The 14,200-nt window shown below is 56.2% G+C and overlaps 1 protein-coding gene across 6 annotated transcripts; it reads left to right on the top strand.

Moving 5' to 3' along the window:
- The first annotated feature begins 217 nt into the window (after positions 1–217).
- CCNQ (cyclin Q) lies at positions 218–11,962 on the top strand. Of its 6 annotated transcripts, none has more exons than XR_004909121.2 (6): positions 218–417; positions 3,066–3,249; positions 5,030–5,162; positions 7,231–7,458; positions 10,430–10,548; positions 11,417–11,962. XR_004909121.2 is itself a non-coding variant. In XM_036066754.2 (6 exons), exons 2-6 carry the CDS (start codon positions 1,338–1,340, stop codon positions 11,504–11,506), a joined length of 654 nt encoding a protein of 217 aa, XP_035922647.1. In that variant the 5' UTR covers positions 228–417; positions 1,111–1,337; the 3' UTR covers positions 11,507–11,962. The 6 variants fall into 6 exon arrangements, 4 of the variants coding, with proteins under 4 accessions (XP_035922645.1, XP_035922646.1, XP_035922647.1 ...); XR_004909122.2 differs by having other exon boundaries at positions 11,477–11,962; XM_036066754.2 differs by lacking the exon at positions 10,430–10,548 and adding an exon at positions 1,111–1,356 and having other exon boundaries at positions 228–417.
- Positions 11,963–14,200: the final 2,238 nt, after the last annotated feature.

A 14,200-nucleotide genomic window follows, 5' to 3' on the forward strand; every position in this document is an offset into this window, starting at 1 on the left:
AAGCAGCGCTCAGGGGCAGGGCGGGTGCAGGCCCGCCACCGCCCGGCCGAGTCGGCCTCTGCGCCTGCGCCGGCGCCTGCGCGCAGCCGCGCGGTCATCCTCTCTTCTCCCCCGCCCTGTCCCGGGGCGGGGAGCTGGGAGGCGGGGCGGCGCGGACAGGGGCGGGGCGGGGGGCCGGCGGGGCGGGGCGGGGCGGGGCGGGTGGCCGCGCCCGCCGCGAGGACCCCCGGAGCCGGTCGCCGCGCGCTGGGGCCCCTTCTCCTTCCGGCGGGGGGTCTGGGGCCGCGGGGCGGGGCCTCATGGAGGCTGCTGGCCCGGACATTTGTGGAGCAGGGGACGCGGCGCGGGGTGCCGAGGGGCGGCCAGCACCCGAGGCGAGGGTGCACTTCCGAGTGACGAGGTTCATCATGGAGGCAGGTAACCGCGGCTGGGGACGAGGGCCGGCCTGACGGGAACCCACTTCCCGGAGTAGGGGACGCGCAGGACGGGTCGCTGGCGCGGCCGGCCGGGGGGAAGAGGCCCGGCTCGGGGGTACAGGCCTCTGCTTGCCGCCGAGCCCAGTGCGCTAGGCTCTGAGCTGCGAGGAGGACACGCTCACTGCCACCTCGCGGACGGGCGCGCAGGCCCCAAGAGAGGACGTGGAAAGGGACCGGCCCGAGCGAGAAGGTGGTCGGATCCGCGCGCCCGCGGCTTGGTGGCCCACCGCGCCTTCCCGCAGACCTGTCTCCCGGCGCCCGTGGCCTCGCGGAGCCCTTTTCGGAGCCCGCCGTCCGTGAGGCTCGCGACGAGCCCTGTTGGCGAGGTCCCGTCACCCCGAGGACCCAGGCGGGGTGCAGCTCGCGTTTTGAAAACCCTGCCAGGGTGTCCACAGAGGTGCTGGGTGCCCCTGCTCCCGAGGCGAGACAATGAAGCGAATCGGATTCCTGTAGAAACATTGTTTCTCTTGGCAAGAGTATCTCACTCGGGCAGACGGTTACTTTTGATCTTTGTTACTTTGTACGCACTTGGTGGGAGCGGGGTCTGGGTGAGTCCGCTTTCAAGTCAAAGGCAGCGGTCTGGGGAAATGATGCAGGACCATTAAGCCCAGTGATTTGTACATTTAATTTCCAGGAAGAGTTGCACAAGGTATGAAGAAGGATGGCAGTGGCCTCCCATATGCTGCCATGCATCCGCTTGGAGGGCCCATGTAAACCAGGGCAGCGTGCTGCCCTTTGAGGATTTGCTGCATAAAACAGGGCTTGGAGGGTCATGTGCAGCTATACCACCGTATTTGACATCTCTGGGAATGAGGAGTCCCATGTGGGAACTGCCCATGTAACTGAAGTTTAGACCTTGAAATGCTAAAAGCTCTTCCAGGTACCACTCTCCGAGGACTTCTTTATAAAATGTATTGCATATGCCCTTGCTCCCCCCTGTGAGGCTAAACACTGGTCCTCCAAAGATGTCCCCATCCTAATCCCCTGAACCTGCGACCCTGTGACTGTTACCTCATGTAGCAAAGGAGGTTTTGCAGATGGGATTAAGCATCTTTTTTTTTTTTTTTAAAGATTTTATTTATTTATTTGACAGAGAGAGACACAGCGAGAGAGGGAACACAAGCAGGGGGAGTGGGAGAGGGAGAAGCAGGCTCCCCGCTGAGCAGGGAGCCCCATGCGGGGCTCAATCCCAGGACCCCGGGATCATGACCTGAGCCAAAGGCAGACGCTTAATGACTGAGCCACCCAGACGCCCCAGGATTAAGCATCTTGATATGGGGGAACTACCCTAGATTATTCACTGGGCCCAGGATAATCACACCTATCACATCCTTAAAGGGAGAGGCAGGAGTGACTGGCAGACTGGAAGGCCATGGAACGAGGGGAGCAGAGTTAGAAGATGCTTCCCCTGACTTTGACGAGGGAGGAAGGGGCCACGAGCCAAAGACTGAAGGCACCTCTAGAAGCTGGAAAGGGCGAGGAAACATTCTTCCCTGGAGGCTCCAGAAGGAACCCACCCTGCCCACACCTTGAATTTAGCCCCCTCAGACTCATTTGGGACTTCTGACCGTAAGGATTGTAAGAGAGACAGTACGTGTTGTTTGAAGCCACTGAGTTTGTGGTAATTCCTTACAGTAGCCCCAGGGAACTAAAACACCTTAGGGAGAGGATACTGAATGTAATCTTAATGATTGACGGTTGTTCCCCACCTTCTTTCAGTCTGTTGGATGTCATTTAACCTTCTCATGTTAACCCTGGTCATTGTGAATTTATATTGGTTCTGTTACCCAATGCAGCGATTTCCTTAGGAGCCGTCCAGAGGTGGGGTGGGGCGTGGGCTTTACGCCCTAAATCAAACCACCACGTGCTCTGCTTTTTGAGTTTTGTTCCCTTTTCTGTGTGTCAGTCTTCTTCCCTGGTGCCTGTCGGTGGCCGTAGGTGTTGCTTTTTTTTTTTTTTTTTTTCCTGCTTGCTTTTCTTGCCTTTTTCAACCTTCAGACAAGGAAACCAGGGCCGAGTATAATCTTTAGTTGTAACATTGGGACTCTGTGGTGTCTTTTTGATGCTCAGAGGCCTTTTTCCCCTGCTGTCATCTTGGCAGGATTTTTGTTAGGTGACCTGTGGGGGTGGGGGCGACCTTTAGTTAAATGCTTGTAAGGTAGAAACAGAGACACAACAGTGTGTGGTCCTTTCCAGGATGTTGTGCAGAGGCTGACATGCCAGGTGCTCCCTGAGGACTAGTCTGAAGCCTTGCTTCTCCTGGTGGGGTCTGCAGATCCGTAGCTTGGGTGTGACCAGGGGGGCTTGGTAGGAGTATGGTATCTGCAGTGCTACTGAAGGCAATACTGCATTTGAGCACAGCCCCCAGGGGCCTGTTAGCCCCATGGAATCTGAGAAGCCTGGCTCAAAACCTCTCAGGTAGAGGACCCAGTGAAAGACCCAGCAGCCACAGCCAGCTAGGCTCCAGGCTCTTGGTCTTGTCTGAGCAGGGGTGTATACCCTTAGGGCCCAACCCAGCAGCTCCACCCACGCTTTAGCAGAGGGTGAGCACTGGACTGAGCTACTCTTCTGCCCGCTTTCTCTTGGCAGGTGTCAAGCTAGGGATGCAGTCCATTCCCATTGCCACAGCTTGTACCATTTACCATAAGTTCTTCTATGAGATCAACTTGGATGCCTATGACCCCTACTTGGTCGCCATGTCTTCCCTTTATTTGGCCGGCAAAGTGGAGGAACAGCACCTGCGCACTCGTGACATCATCAACGTGTCCAACAGGTAACGGCGTCCAGGCCCAGGCCTTTGGGAGGACTCACTGGTGTCCACCCGAATGGGAGGGCAGAGGCGGGTCCCACTGGGCCCTGACCTCCAGGTGACAGTGGTCAAGCTCAGAAGGAAGCACCAGGGTGGTCTTGAACCAGGGCAAGAAGCACTAGCAGCAAAGGTAGGAATGAGCCTGGTGTCAGAAACCCATGGGGTGAGTGGAAGAGAAGCTGGGGCCAGATTAAGGGAAGTCTCAAAGGCCCGGAGGAGTGTAGAGGAGCTGGGGTCATGGGGTGGGGAGCATAGCTAGAGCACAGGGAGCTTGGAGAGATATGTCAAAGAAGATTTGTCTGGAGTTTTGGGCAGGATGGATCGAACCAGTTGTGTTCTGTGGGACCTGTAGGACCTTCCCATGCAGGGGAGGGTGTGGACCCAGTTGGGCAATTATTTTATCTAGATGGTGTGGGAAACTGAGTCAGAATTGCTAAGAAGCACCTCTTGCCCTGGTGTGGGCATGGTGCTCTGTGGGCGGCCCCCTCGGGCCCGAGCAGCTGTGTTCCTACTGGGAAGGATATGGGGGTCCAGCCAGCCAGGCTGCACTGAGACCCAGGGTGCCCAGGAGAAAGCAGTTTGTGGAAAGTTACTGACTAGCAGTATGGCGTAACCTTTCTAGAAACTAAACTAATCATTAAGAAAACTGTTTTGTGTTGCTTCTCTTTTAATAAACAGGTAACGGAAAAAGCACTCCCTACCCCCTAAGCATGACAGGTTCGCAGTGTACCGTGAAAGGCTAAGAGAAAAACTGGAGAGGGAACCGAGGGAGGGCCGCTAGAGTCCACCTGTAATTGCCAGGTCCCCAGCAGGGAGGACCGGTAGAGGGGAAATTGTGTGGACCGCTAATTAGACATGAGCACCCGGCTGGGGTTCTGTGGGGAAGTTGCAAAAGGAGTGAGGAACTAGGAAGGCTGAGTCATTGGCAGAGAATTTTGATCACTTGAGTGTGAATCCTGTTCTCTTACATCTTGGTGATCATGCGTAGGTGGGAGTGTTGTGGATATATATGGCGTAAATAAGGACAGAAGGATCTGGAACAAAGGAAAGACAATCTGGGAACATAAAGCTGAAATATGTTTATTCTTCTGCATATAGCATCCCCATGACATGTTTCAATTCCTTCCTTGGACCCAGAGTAAGAGCCCTGGGCATTGCCGTCCCAGGTGGTAAAGCCTGTCCCTGATCCCAGGCTGACTGATCAGTTCAGTGTGTGCTAGAGCTTCCAGTCCTTCTGGAGCAATTGCAGAGACTCATCTTTACCCTTGACATCTTGCTGAGTGATATGGGACAGCCCATCAGGGCTGAAACTAGAAGCCGGCTTCTTCTCTCTGTTAGTTACTGTTTATTTTTTTATTTTTATTTTTTTTTAAGATTTTATTTATTTGCGAGAGAGAGAATGAGAGACAGAGAGCATGAGAGGGGGGAGGGTCAGAGGGAGAAGCAGACCCCCAGCTGAGCAGGGAGCCCGATGTGGGACTCGATCCCGGGACTCCAGGATCATGACCTGAGCTGAAGGCAGTCGCTTAACCAACTGAGCCACCCAGGCGCCCCTCTGTTAGTTACTGTTTAAACATTATCCTGTATCGTAGGCATGTAGATGAAGATGACTTATAAACACATCAGTAGAACTGGCCCTATCTAGCAGAAGAACACTGGAGTTTGTGTCTGGACACCAGGGGACTCGAGGGGCTCCCCAGAGACGCTTCCCTGGCTGCCATAAGCGTTGCTGTCTCTCGTGCAGGTACTTTCACCCGGGCAGTGAACCGTTGGAGCTGGACTCCCGTTTCTGGGCGCTCCGGGACAGTATCGTGCAGTGTGAACTCCTCATGCTGAGAGTCCTGCGTTTCCAAGTCTCCTTCCAGCACCCACACAAGGTACCTGCTGGGGAATTGGCAACTGTTTCTAGAGGCATGAACCTTTTTGTTTTTCATCCTGAAAGTGCACCCACCGAACCCTCACAAACACGGGGTGTATGTGAGGAAGAGCGAGCCACAGCTGGGCCCTGGGCCTCCCGACTGCACACCCTGACTGGCTTGTGTGGCCTCTCTTGTCCCAACTCCCTGGGTTTTCTCAGGCAGTTCTAATTTCAGCTTCTGCCTTTGGGCCTGCCTGGCCAAGGCCGCAAGCCGGGATCCGTGTGACTGTGAAGCCCTTCCCGATCCCGTGACCCACCTACATTGTGTGCTCAGTGAGCCACAGGGAAGTAGGGCTGGTTTCATGATGCCCCAGAGTTCCTGTCCCCAAGAGTCGCGCTCGGCCTCAGAGCTCACATGCAGCTCAGCTGTGCTTTGAAACCCACAAGAAAATCTGAGTCACAAAGTTAAGTAGCACACTTTTAACTGCGAGGAACACGTAAGTCCCAATAGAACTGTTTCTGACGGCAGCAAAAGGGACGTGTGAAACCCTTAGAGCACTTGGATGTGATACTTTGGGGGCCCCAGTCCCCCATGTGGGCAGCTGGGAAGGGTGGCCTGCAGGGAAAGACGTGGGGCGGTGGGGGGTTGGGACAAGGGGATTGGGACATGGGTTGTGAATAGGATTTCGTTTTTTTTCTAATTGAAATTTGTATGAGGTAATTGTAGATGTACAAGCAGTTGGAGGGAGTAACGCAGAGATCCTGTCTGACATGGAGACTTTGCCCAGCCTCCCCGAAGGGGCGCGTGTCGCAGAACACCGATCAGTGTCACAGCTGGGGTGACGCCGCTGGTGCAGCCCCTCCCCTGCCGGGGATTCTGGGGGTCGCTGGGGTGTTACTGGCACAATTTTATCCCGTATGCACCTGCATATATCCACCACCACAGTTGAAATACAAAACAACTCCCATCCCCACGGGGGTCCTTATAATCTCACCCCACCCTTCCAAATTGCCTTTCTAATCCCGGAAACCTCTGGTAGAGATTTTTAAATAGTTGTGTTTCCGGTTGGTCGGTTGGTCGGTTGTTCGGTTGGTCGCACGATGCAGGGGAAGGCAGGAGCCACCCAGGCTCTGTGTCTGACGAAGAACAGCACCTGCCAAGGGGGCTGTCGGGTGGGGGAGCGGGGGCCAGCGTTGCCTTGAGCCTAGCGGCCTTCCCCTTACGTCAGGTCGGGATGGGGTCTAGGGCAGCCAATGAGGCCCCTGTTCCGTGGCATGCTGGGGTCGCAAGCACGTGTGTTCAAGCCTGTGGAGCGGGCTTATCAGTGTGTTTGTGGATCGGGCGGTTCGAGCAAAGCCGCTGTCTTCCCAGAGTGGGAGCCGACAGACAGCTGAGCTGAAAAGCCATTAAGAGTGTACTGCCAAGGGCAGCACTCCTGGAAAACACGGTCACCAGTCGTAGTCCCTCTGAAAGCGGGCGTCCTGTCTCCGGGCAGCCCCTGGCCTCAGGCTGGGCACACGGGCGCAGTGTTCTGTTTGGAATATAAGGACGCTGTTTCTGGAGCTTATGTTGAGTTGGGCAAGGGGATACGCAGAATGATTTCTGATGATGGCTAGAGCAGGGCCGGGTGATGGAGAGGGACTGTGGTAGGGGTGGCCATCGATAGAAGCTTGGGCAGGGTCCAGGAGCTGGGCCAGGACTTGAGAGCGGGTGGGCACACGGACACTGGGCGGGGGGGGGGGGGGGCAGGGAGGGGGGGGAGGCGATTTCAGGCAGAGGGAGCAGTGAGTGCTAAGGCCGGGAGGGAAGCGTGCTCGGCATGTTCAGACACGGTGGGAGGGCGGGGCAGGGCTTGGAGGCCCGTGGAAGGCGCTGGGGCTTCTTTCTAAGGGACCTAGGGAGCTGTTGGAGGGCTTGAACAGAGAGATGGCTCGATCCAGTTTGTGTTTTATTCCTGTCGAGACAGCTTAGGGGCAGAGCGGCTGGTGGGCGGTGGGGCGGGGGCGCAGTGCCTCACATGAGGAGTCAGGCGTCTCGGGGGGCTGGGGCCCCGAAGGCCAACTGGCTGACTGGTGTGTCTTTGCAGTACCTGCTCCACTACCTGATTTCCCTCAAGAACTGGCTGAACCGTTACTGCTGGCAGCGGACCCCCATTTCCGTCACTGCCTGGGCCCTGCTGCGGGACAGCTACCACGGGGGGCTGTGTCTCCGCTTCCGGGCCCAGCACATAGCCGTGGCGGTGCTCCACCTGGCCCTGCAGGCCTATGGGGTTGAGGTGCCCGCCGAGGCCGAGGCCGAGAAGCCGTGGTGGCAGGTGAGGTGACTGCTCAGTATGCCGGTTCCCCTTTCCTTTGCCTGAGGACTCATCCGTGTTTCTCTGTGGTAATTATCCTTGAAGGAAGATGTGGGCTACTTAGGAATCTCGAAGCTTGAACATACCCTGTCATGATTGTCTAAGGCAGGGGCTCTCCCCCTTGGCACTGCGGACATTTGGGGCTCGATCATTCTCTGTGGCAACACCATCCTGTGCTACCCTGTAGACGCCCTAGTCATGACAATCAGAATGTCTCCAGACATTACCAAGTGTCCCAGGGTGGGGATCACCCCCAGTTGAGAGTCACTTTGTTCAGCCAAGCACTTTTATTGAATTGAGCGGGAGCTTGCTATAGATCGGAAGTTAATAAACTTGGATTCACATCAGAAGAAGTATAGAGGGAGTCCTCTAAAAAGATGGATTGATAATGGACAGGCAGATAGATGATAGATAGATCGATAGATGACAAATGGGTAGAGGGGTGGGCAGACGGATGGCACGAGATGGACGGGTGGGTGGATGGCTAGATGGCAGATAATGAGGCTGATGGTCGAAAGATTCGCCGGCCTCCCCCCGACCTGCTGAATCCACAGCACGGTTTATAGAGCGCGAGTCCGGGGGAAGGGCTGCCCTCGAGGACTTCCACAGTCCTATCGATTTTCCCTGAGTAGTCCCCACTGTTTCTCACAATGGAATTTTGAAATCATTTCTGGTTTTCCCTTTCCCATACTAGACCTGAGTCTAGTTTGCTGTTCCTTTCTTATAACACATTGGCCTTGCCCCAGAGGAGGTTCTCTGCAAGCAGCGCTTGCGGTACCTGAAGGTTTCTCCTTCTTGCGCACCCTCCCTCCCCAGCAAATCAGCCAGTGGCCAGAAGTCTTCTAAAATGTGTCCTCTGTTACGTGAACAGAGGGTGCCCCCTGGGTGCCCCCCTGGGTGCCCTCCTGGGTCTGCTCCTGGCTCCCCCTCCCTTCCTGCAGCTCTTGGCTCCCATGGTGCCCTTCCTTTCCTGCTGCCCCTCTGCGGAGACCCGGCTTCTCCTGCTTGCTTTTTGTTCTCTTGTCCTTTATCGTCAAATCCCTCCAGCTAACCAGATAGCAAGTGCTGGGAGGTCAGGGATCTTTTTTTTTTTTTTAAGACTCTATCCATTTATTTGACAGAGAGAGACACAGCGAGAGAAGGAACACAAGCAGGGGGAGTGGGAGAGGGAGAAGCAGGCTTCCCGCCGAGCAGGGAGCCCGATGCGGGGCTCGATCCCAGGACCCTGGGATCATGACCCGAGCCGAAGCCAGACGCTTTAACAACTGAGCCACCCAGGCGCCCTGGGAGGTCAGGGATCCTGTCTGCTTTATCCCCTGCCCTAGGTCCAGTGCCTAGATCTGGCCCATAGTAGGTGCTCACGCATCTTCGAGCAGACACATCTGTGGCCCTGGTCTCCAGTGAGACGCACCTCCTCTGGCAGCATGGGGCTGAAAGGGATCTGCATAGACAGAAAGTACTGCTCCGTTGCTGGGTCCTCTCAGGGATTTCCAGGTCATGTGACCATAGCGTCCCTGCTCTGTTGGAACCGGGTGGTAGCAGAAGGGGCTGCCACTTCCCGGCCCTGCTCTCTGCGGGCATGTGGGCATGGCAGCCCCTGTCTCTTGGCTGCTTGGGTCTGCGATGTCATCACTTGTTTCCCATTGTCTGGCTCTCCTCTCTGTGTGTCTTCCTTTCTGCTCTCCTTTCTTTTCACCTGCTCCTGAACTTCCCCGGGCACCACCTTACTGCCTCGGCCTCCCAGTGCCAGCCCTCAGCCAGCCCTGTGCTTACCCAGTGATTGTTTTTTTTTTTTTTTTAAAGATTTTATTTATTTATCTGAGAGAGAGAGAATGAGAGACAGAGAGCATGAGAGGGAGGACGGTCAGAGGGAGAAGCAGACTCCCCGCTGAGCAGGGAGCCCGATGCGGGACTCGATCCCGGGACTCCAGGATCATGACCTGAGCCGAAGGCAGTCGCCTAACCAACTGAGCCACCCAGGTGCCCCCTACCCAGTGATTGTTAAGACTGGGAGGAGTGGGGTGGCAAACTCCTGTTCACTCAGCTCTGCACCTTTTCTGGGTGGCTCCGGGCCACATGCACCAGGAGCATCTAGAATCTGGGGGCCTTTTGGGCTTGTGACGTGCAAGGACCAGTTGCCTTCTGATAAATGGCTCTAGATGATGACACCGCCCCCGCCTCGCCTGCCCGCCTGGCCCGGATGCTGACGTCTGAGTTGGGAAATACTTTTCCTCCTTGCTCTCCACTGCCACTCCTCGTAGCAACCGCCTCTCTGTTGTCCCTCGCCTGCTGGGGGCTGGGGCTTTGCCGTGCTGGTCAGGAGCCTTGGGGGAGCTTGAGGTGCTCCTGTGCTGAGTGTGAGGGCGGTGAGGCAGGCCTTGTGCCAGGCTGTGTCGGGCCTCCGGGTGGCTGAAGCAGTAGCGCGTTGCAGCGGGCGTCAGGGTGTCTGTCCTTATGAAGGCCGAACACTGGTCCACGGGACGGATGGACCACATTGTGTTTATGCATTCCTCCGGGGGTGGACTCTTGGATTGCTTCCACCTTTTGGCCCGGGACTACTTTTTAACAGTCTTTTCTTGGCTTGGGGTCCCCAGGAACACACAAGGAGTGGACCTTGGTGAGCAAGCCCAAGCCCATATTTCGGAAGCATTGATTTTCTACCTACAGTCTGGGGCGAGATGGCCAGTCTTCATGAGCCAGGGCTTGGGATTTTCAGGCCACTGTTTCCTACCTGCGGCAGCAGCTTACGGAGGGGCCTGGCTTTCTTTGGGGGCCATGGAGGGGGTGGACTCAGGTCTAGTTTTTGCCCTGGCTTGGCCCAAGGTCTTGACCCTACTGGTATTGGTTTCCCAGGCAGCAACCCCTGGGCCCAGGGGGCCACAGTATCTAACCAAGATCTCCTTGTTTTGCTTTTTATTTCCCATATCATCAGGGCTCCTCGAGAGCACCCTCAGGCTCGATGCTTCACTAGGAGGGCTCGCAGAACTCAGAAGAGCCGTACAACGGCTCCCGGTTACGGTTGTTATGGTCAATTACAGTGGAAGCACCCAGGTCAGAATCAGCAAGGACGCGAGGAGCGTAGGGCCGGGTCCAGGGGAGACCAGGTGTGAGCTTCCAGGTCCCTGGCCGGCGGAGGGGTGCGGCAGTGCCGTTTCTCCCGCAGCCTTGTGTGACAACCCGCACCGGGCACGGCCACCAGGGAAGCCTCCCTGAGCGGCGCTGTCCGGGGACTTCAGTGCGGGGTCGGTCCCGTCGGCCTGGAGCTCCCGCGGGGCTGAGCTCGGAAACTCAGTCTCTGCACCCGCACCGCCCCCCCCCCCCCCCCCCCCCCGGGACGTGAAGCTGAGAGGTGTGGCCCAGCTTGGCCCCAGGGAGACTGAGACCCTCTCATCAGGCAGGACATGCTGGGGGCCAGAGGTCCTTTCCCAGGGGCTGGGCAAGGGCCAGAACTTCCTTGGGAACATGCGGGGTTAGACCTGAGCTACACACCCCTCTTGGTTTGGGCCCCTGGGGATCACTTGACAATTTTATAAGCTCTCCAGCACGGTCGGGAGGATGTCTGGCCCAGGTTATAGAACAGGTCCAGGTGTTCTCCAGGGGCCAGGCCAGGGTGGAGTGGGGTTCAGTGGTTTAGCCTGTTTACTTCCGGAAATGAACTCCTGGCCCAACTCTGTCACCATCTCCCTGTCCTGTCTGGGTCAGATGATCACTGAGGCCTCTTCCATCTGGAATGTTCTCTGCTTTGTGCTTAGCCTTGGCAGGCTGGAAGTGAACTGGCTTTGCAGAGAGCCACCATCATCTCTGATAGCCAAGTCCCTGTGCCATCCCCCCTGTGCAATGTGATTCCGTGCTTAGTGGTGGGTGCCTTGTTTAACACAGAGGGAGTCTAATCAGAACCTGTTTTCCTTCTCCTTTCTAGGTGTTTAGTGACGACCTTACCAAGCCAATCATTGATAACATTGTGTCTGATCTCATTCAGATTTATACCATGGACACAGAGATCCCCTAAGGCCCTGGTCCAGGCCTGCCCAAAGAGAAGCCCGGGATGCTCGGCTGCCTGGGGACGGCATCACCACATCGCTGTGACGGCTGGTCCCCAGAAGACCAGCTGGGAGGACTGGTTTTGTGCTGCTGGAGACGGGCTGGTGAAGGCGATGACCTGCTGCCACTTTGATTCTCATGCTTTGACTGTCCCTGGCAGCTGTGGTCCAGACGGTGATGGGAGCCGTGCCTCCTGCGGGCAGGCCGGGGTGCACCAGGGGAAGGGCCCCCAAGGCATCCGTGTCTGCTTTTGTCCTTTGAGAGGGCACCGACTGCAGCTGAGCTGTGACATCAGTGGAAGCAAAATCAAAGAACAGATGAGACTGCACCCTTGGGGATTTTTTTAAAGCCAGATTTATAGAAAGTATGAATGTGCAACATAGATGGAATTTTATTTTGTATAATAAAAGATGATACAAATCAACAGAGACGCCCTGTCTTTGCTCTCTGGCCTGGGCTGCTCTGGGTGCCATCCAGCCTCGGTTTCCCCTGAAACGCTCTCTCCTGGTGGAATTGGCCCTTGTGCCTCCATGGCCTTCTGAGGGCACGGTGGCCCAGCGTGTGCACACGTCATGGTGGCGTCCCCGGAAGGAGTCACCATGTCCTCACTCCCCCACTGGGACATTCGCAGAGCTTGGCGCCCGTCCCATTCAGTGAGTGAGCATCAATTTTGGAGAGAGGGATTAGGGAGCATCACTTGGGTTCCCCAAACCCAGATCTGACCAAAATGTAACTAGAAAGTAAATGATGGTTTTTTCTTAAGCGTCAAGACAGTGAGTCTAGATGGAGAGCCTAGAGAATCTCAGGGCCATGACACCCTCCTGACCCACTCGAAGGGCACTTCTTCCAGAAGACTTGCTTTTGGGTGCATTAGAGAAACAGCAGCCTAGGTTGTTCTCCCTGGGAATCCCCACTGGGCTCGACACACACTGGTGGGACTGTCCTTCAGTACATGATGGTGTGGGGAGCAGGGGACTGTCCCAGGTGCGCCCCTGCATTTAGGAAGTTGTTGCCAGGGGAGCATGGGCTCTGGATACTGGCTGCCATTACGTCCGGCACCCACAGGTGTGGGAGCTGGCTGGAATGCCTGGGGTCCGGCAGGCTGCCTCCGAATGCTTGTCTCCGGTGGATCACACACTGGTGACAAGTCAGGCGGCAGGGCTTGCTTGAGTTTACTTAGCAACTGTGGTATTTGTCTTCAGGATGCGAGATCTGAGTAAATGTCCACTTTTCCACCGTGTCCTTTCCGTATCTGTCCCCCCAGCTCAGCTGGGAGCTCTTTGAGGCCAAGGTTGGTGCTCAGAGTCCCGGCTCAGCACGCAGTGGGTGGTGAGGGGCCAGCCCGCAGGCCTCTCTCTGTGAGCAGCTCTGGCTCTTTCGCTGGTCCTTTCTGTCTTCTGCTATTCAAAACGTACCTCGTCTGCCTCGTGTTCTTCCTCCCCACAGGCTGGGCCCCGGCACCGCCCCCTGGGCCCCAGCCTTGCTTGTCCCGCATCGACCTGGCGCTGGCCTTTGCCAGCGCTTATTGCTGGTTTGAATGGAATTGGGCAACGGATGTTTCACTTTGGGATTCTCTGTATTCTCTCCCCTGACCAGATCACAGGCTCTTATAGAAGCTTCAGTGTCCTTGGATCTCTTAAGGTTTAGCCTCCGGCGAGGCAGCTGGCCCCCACGCACTTGATGGGAGGTCATTTGCTCAGCTCTCAGAAAACAGAACCCCCCTGCTCTGGATGGGAGGGCTAGGTGGAGGGTACGGGAGAACCCTCTGGAGAGCTCTCTCCATCTGCACCTGTTCCAGTCTGTTTGCTCCCCACCCCCTGCTCCAGGACTTACCAGAAAGAAGGGAAGGTGGTTGGATAAAGCTCTCTAGGGATTTGGTGAACATCCCCACCCCCGGCTGAGAGCCCCTGTGCCGAACTGGGAAAGCATGGCTCCAGAGACTCTGGTCTGCTGGGGCTGGCCGCAGCCTCCGTGGAGATTTTGTAGCTCTAGGTTTCCTTTTATGATGACTGCATAGCAGGCCGGTTCCTTTCTTTCTATGGGACTCAGTTTCCCACTTTGTAAATTGAGCAGGTTGGACCAAATGATCTCAGACTGGGATTGCTGATTGCTAGTTTTATTTTTCTTGTATTTTTTTCTGATTGCTATTTTAAAATCCCTTAGCCCGCCCCGTGCCCGTCGTGCTGCCCTGTGGGACTTGCAGCCCTCGCGCACTGGCCTCTGGGCCTGTCCTGTCAGCGCTCACCACTCAGGGCTCGTCTCTGCTTTCCTGATGCAGCTGGGGCCGGAAGCTCCCCCTTCAGTGTGCCGTCATCGGAACAGAGATGAAGGAAAGGTGCTAGGCAGCGATGAGGGATGGAGACAAGATTTTCTACAACCCGAAGCTTCCAGCACATCTTAATTACTGTAAAGTGATAGACGGCCGAGCCTTGCCCGGCCTGTCAAATGGGTGGAAGGAGGGGGGCGATCCAGGTTCTATGAGGAACTTGGCGGTCTCTTCCTTTCCAGCTGTAGATGAGTGAATGCTGTCCCCCGAAAGATGTGTTTATGTCCTAACTCTTGGAATGTGGGGATGGGTCCTTATTTGAAAACAGGCTCTTTGTAGCTATTGTCAGCGTGAGGTGAGATCCTACAGGAGTAGGCTGGGTCCGAATCCAAGATG

This window comes from Halichoerus grypus, chromosome X (assembly GCF_964656455.1).
Source record: "Halichoerus grypus chromosome X, mHalGry1.hap1.1, whole genome shotgun sequence".
Taxonomy (NCBI): Eukaryota; Metazoa; Chordata; class Mammalia; order Carnivora; family Phocidae; genus Halichoerus; species Halichoerus grypus.

Bases quoted from the DNA above. Each gene is read 5' to 3' on its own strand.
- CCNQ (XM_036066752.2), top strand. From the start codon at position 300: ATGGAGGCTGCTGGCCCGGACATTTGTGGAGCAGGGGACGCGGCGCGG. The intron at 3,250-5,029 runs GTAACGGCGTCC...TCTCTCGTGCAG, and splicing joins ATCATCAACGTGTCCAACAG to GTACTTTCACCCGGGCAGTG. The intron at 5,163-7,230 runs GTACCTGCTGGG...GTGTCTTTGCAG, and splicing joins CCTTCCAGCACCCACACAAG to TACCTGCTCCACTACCTGAT.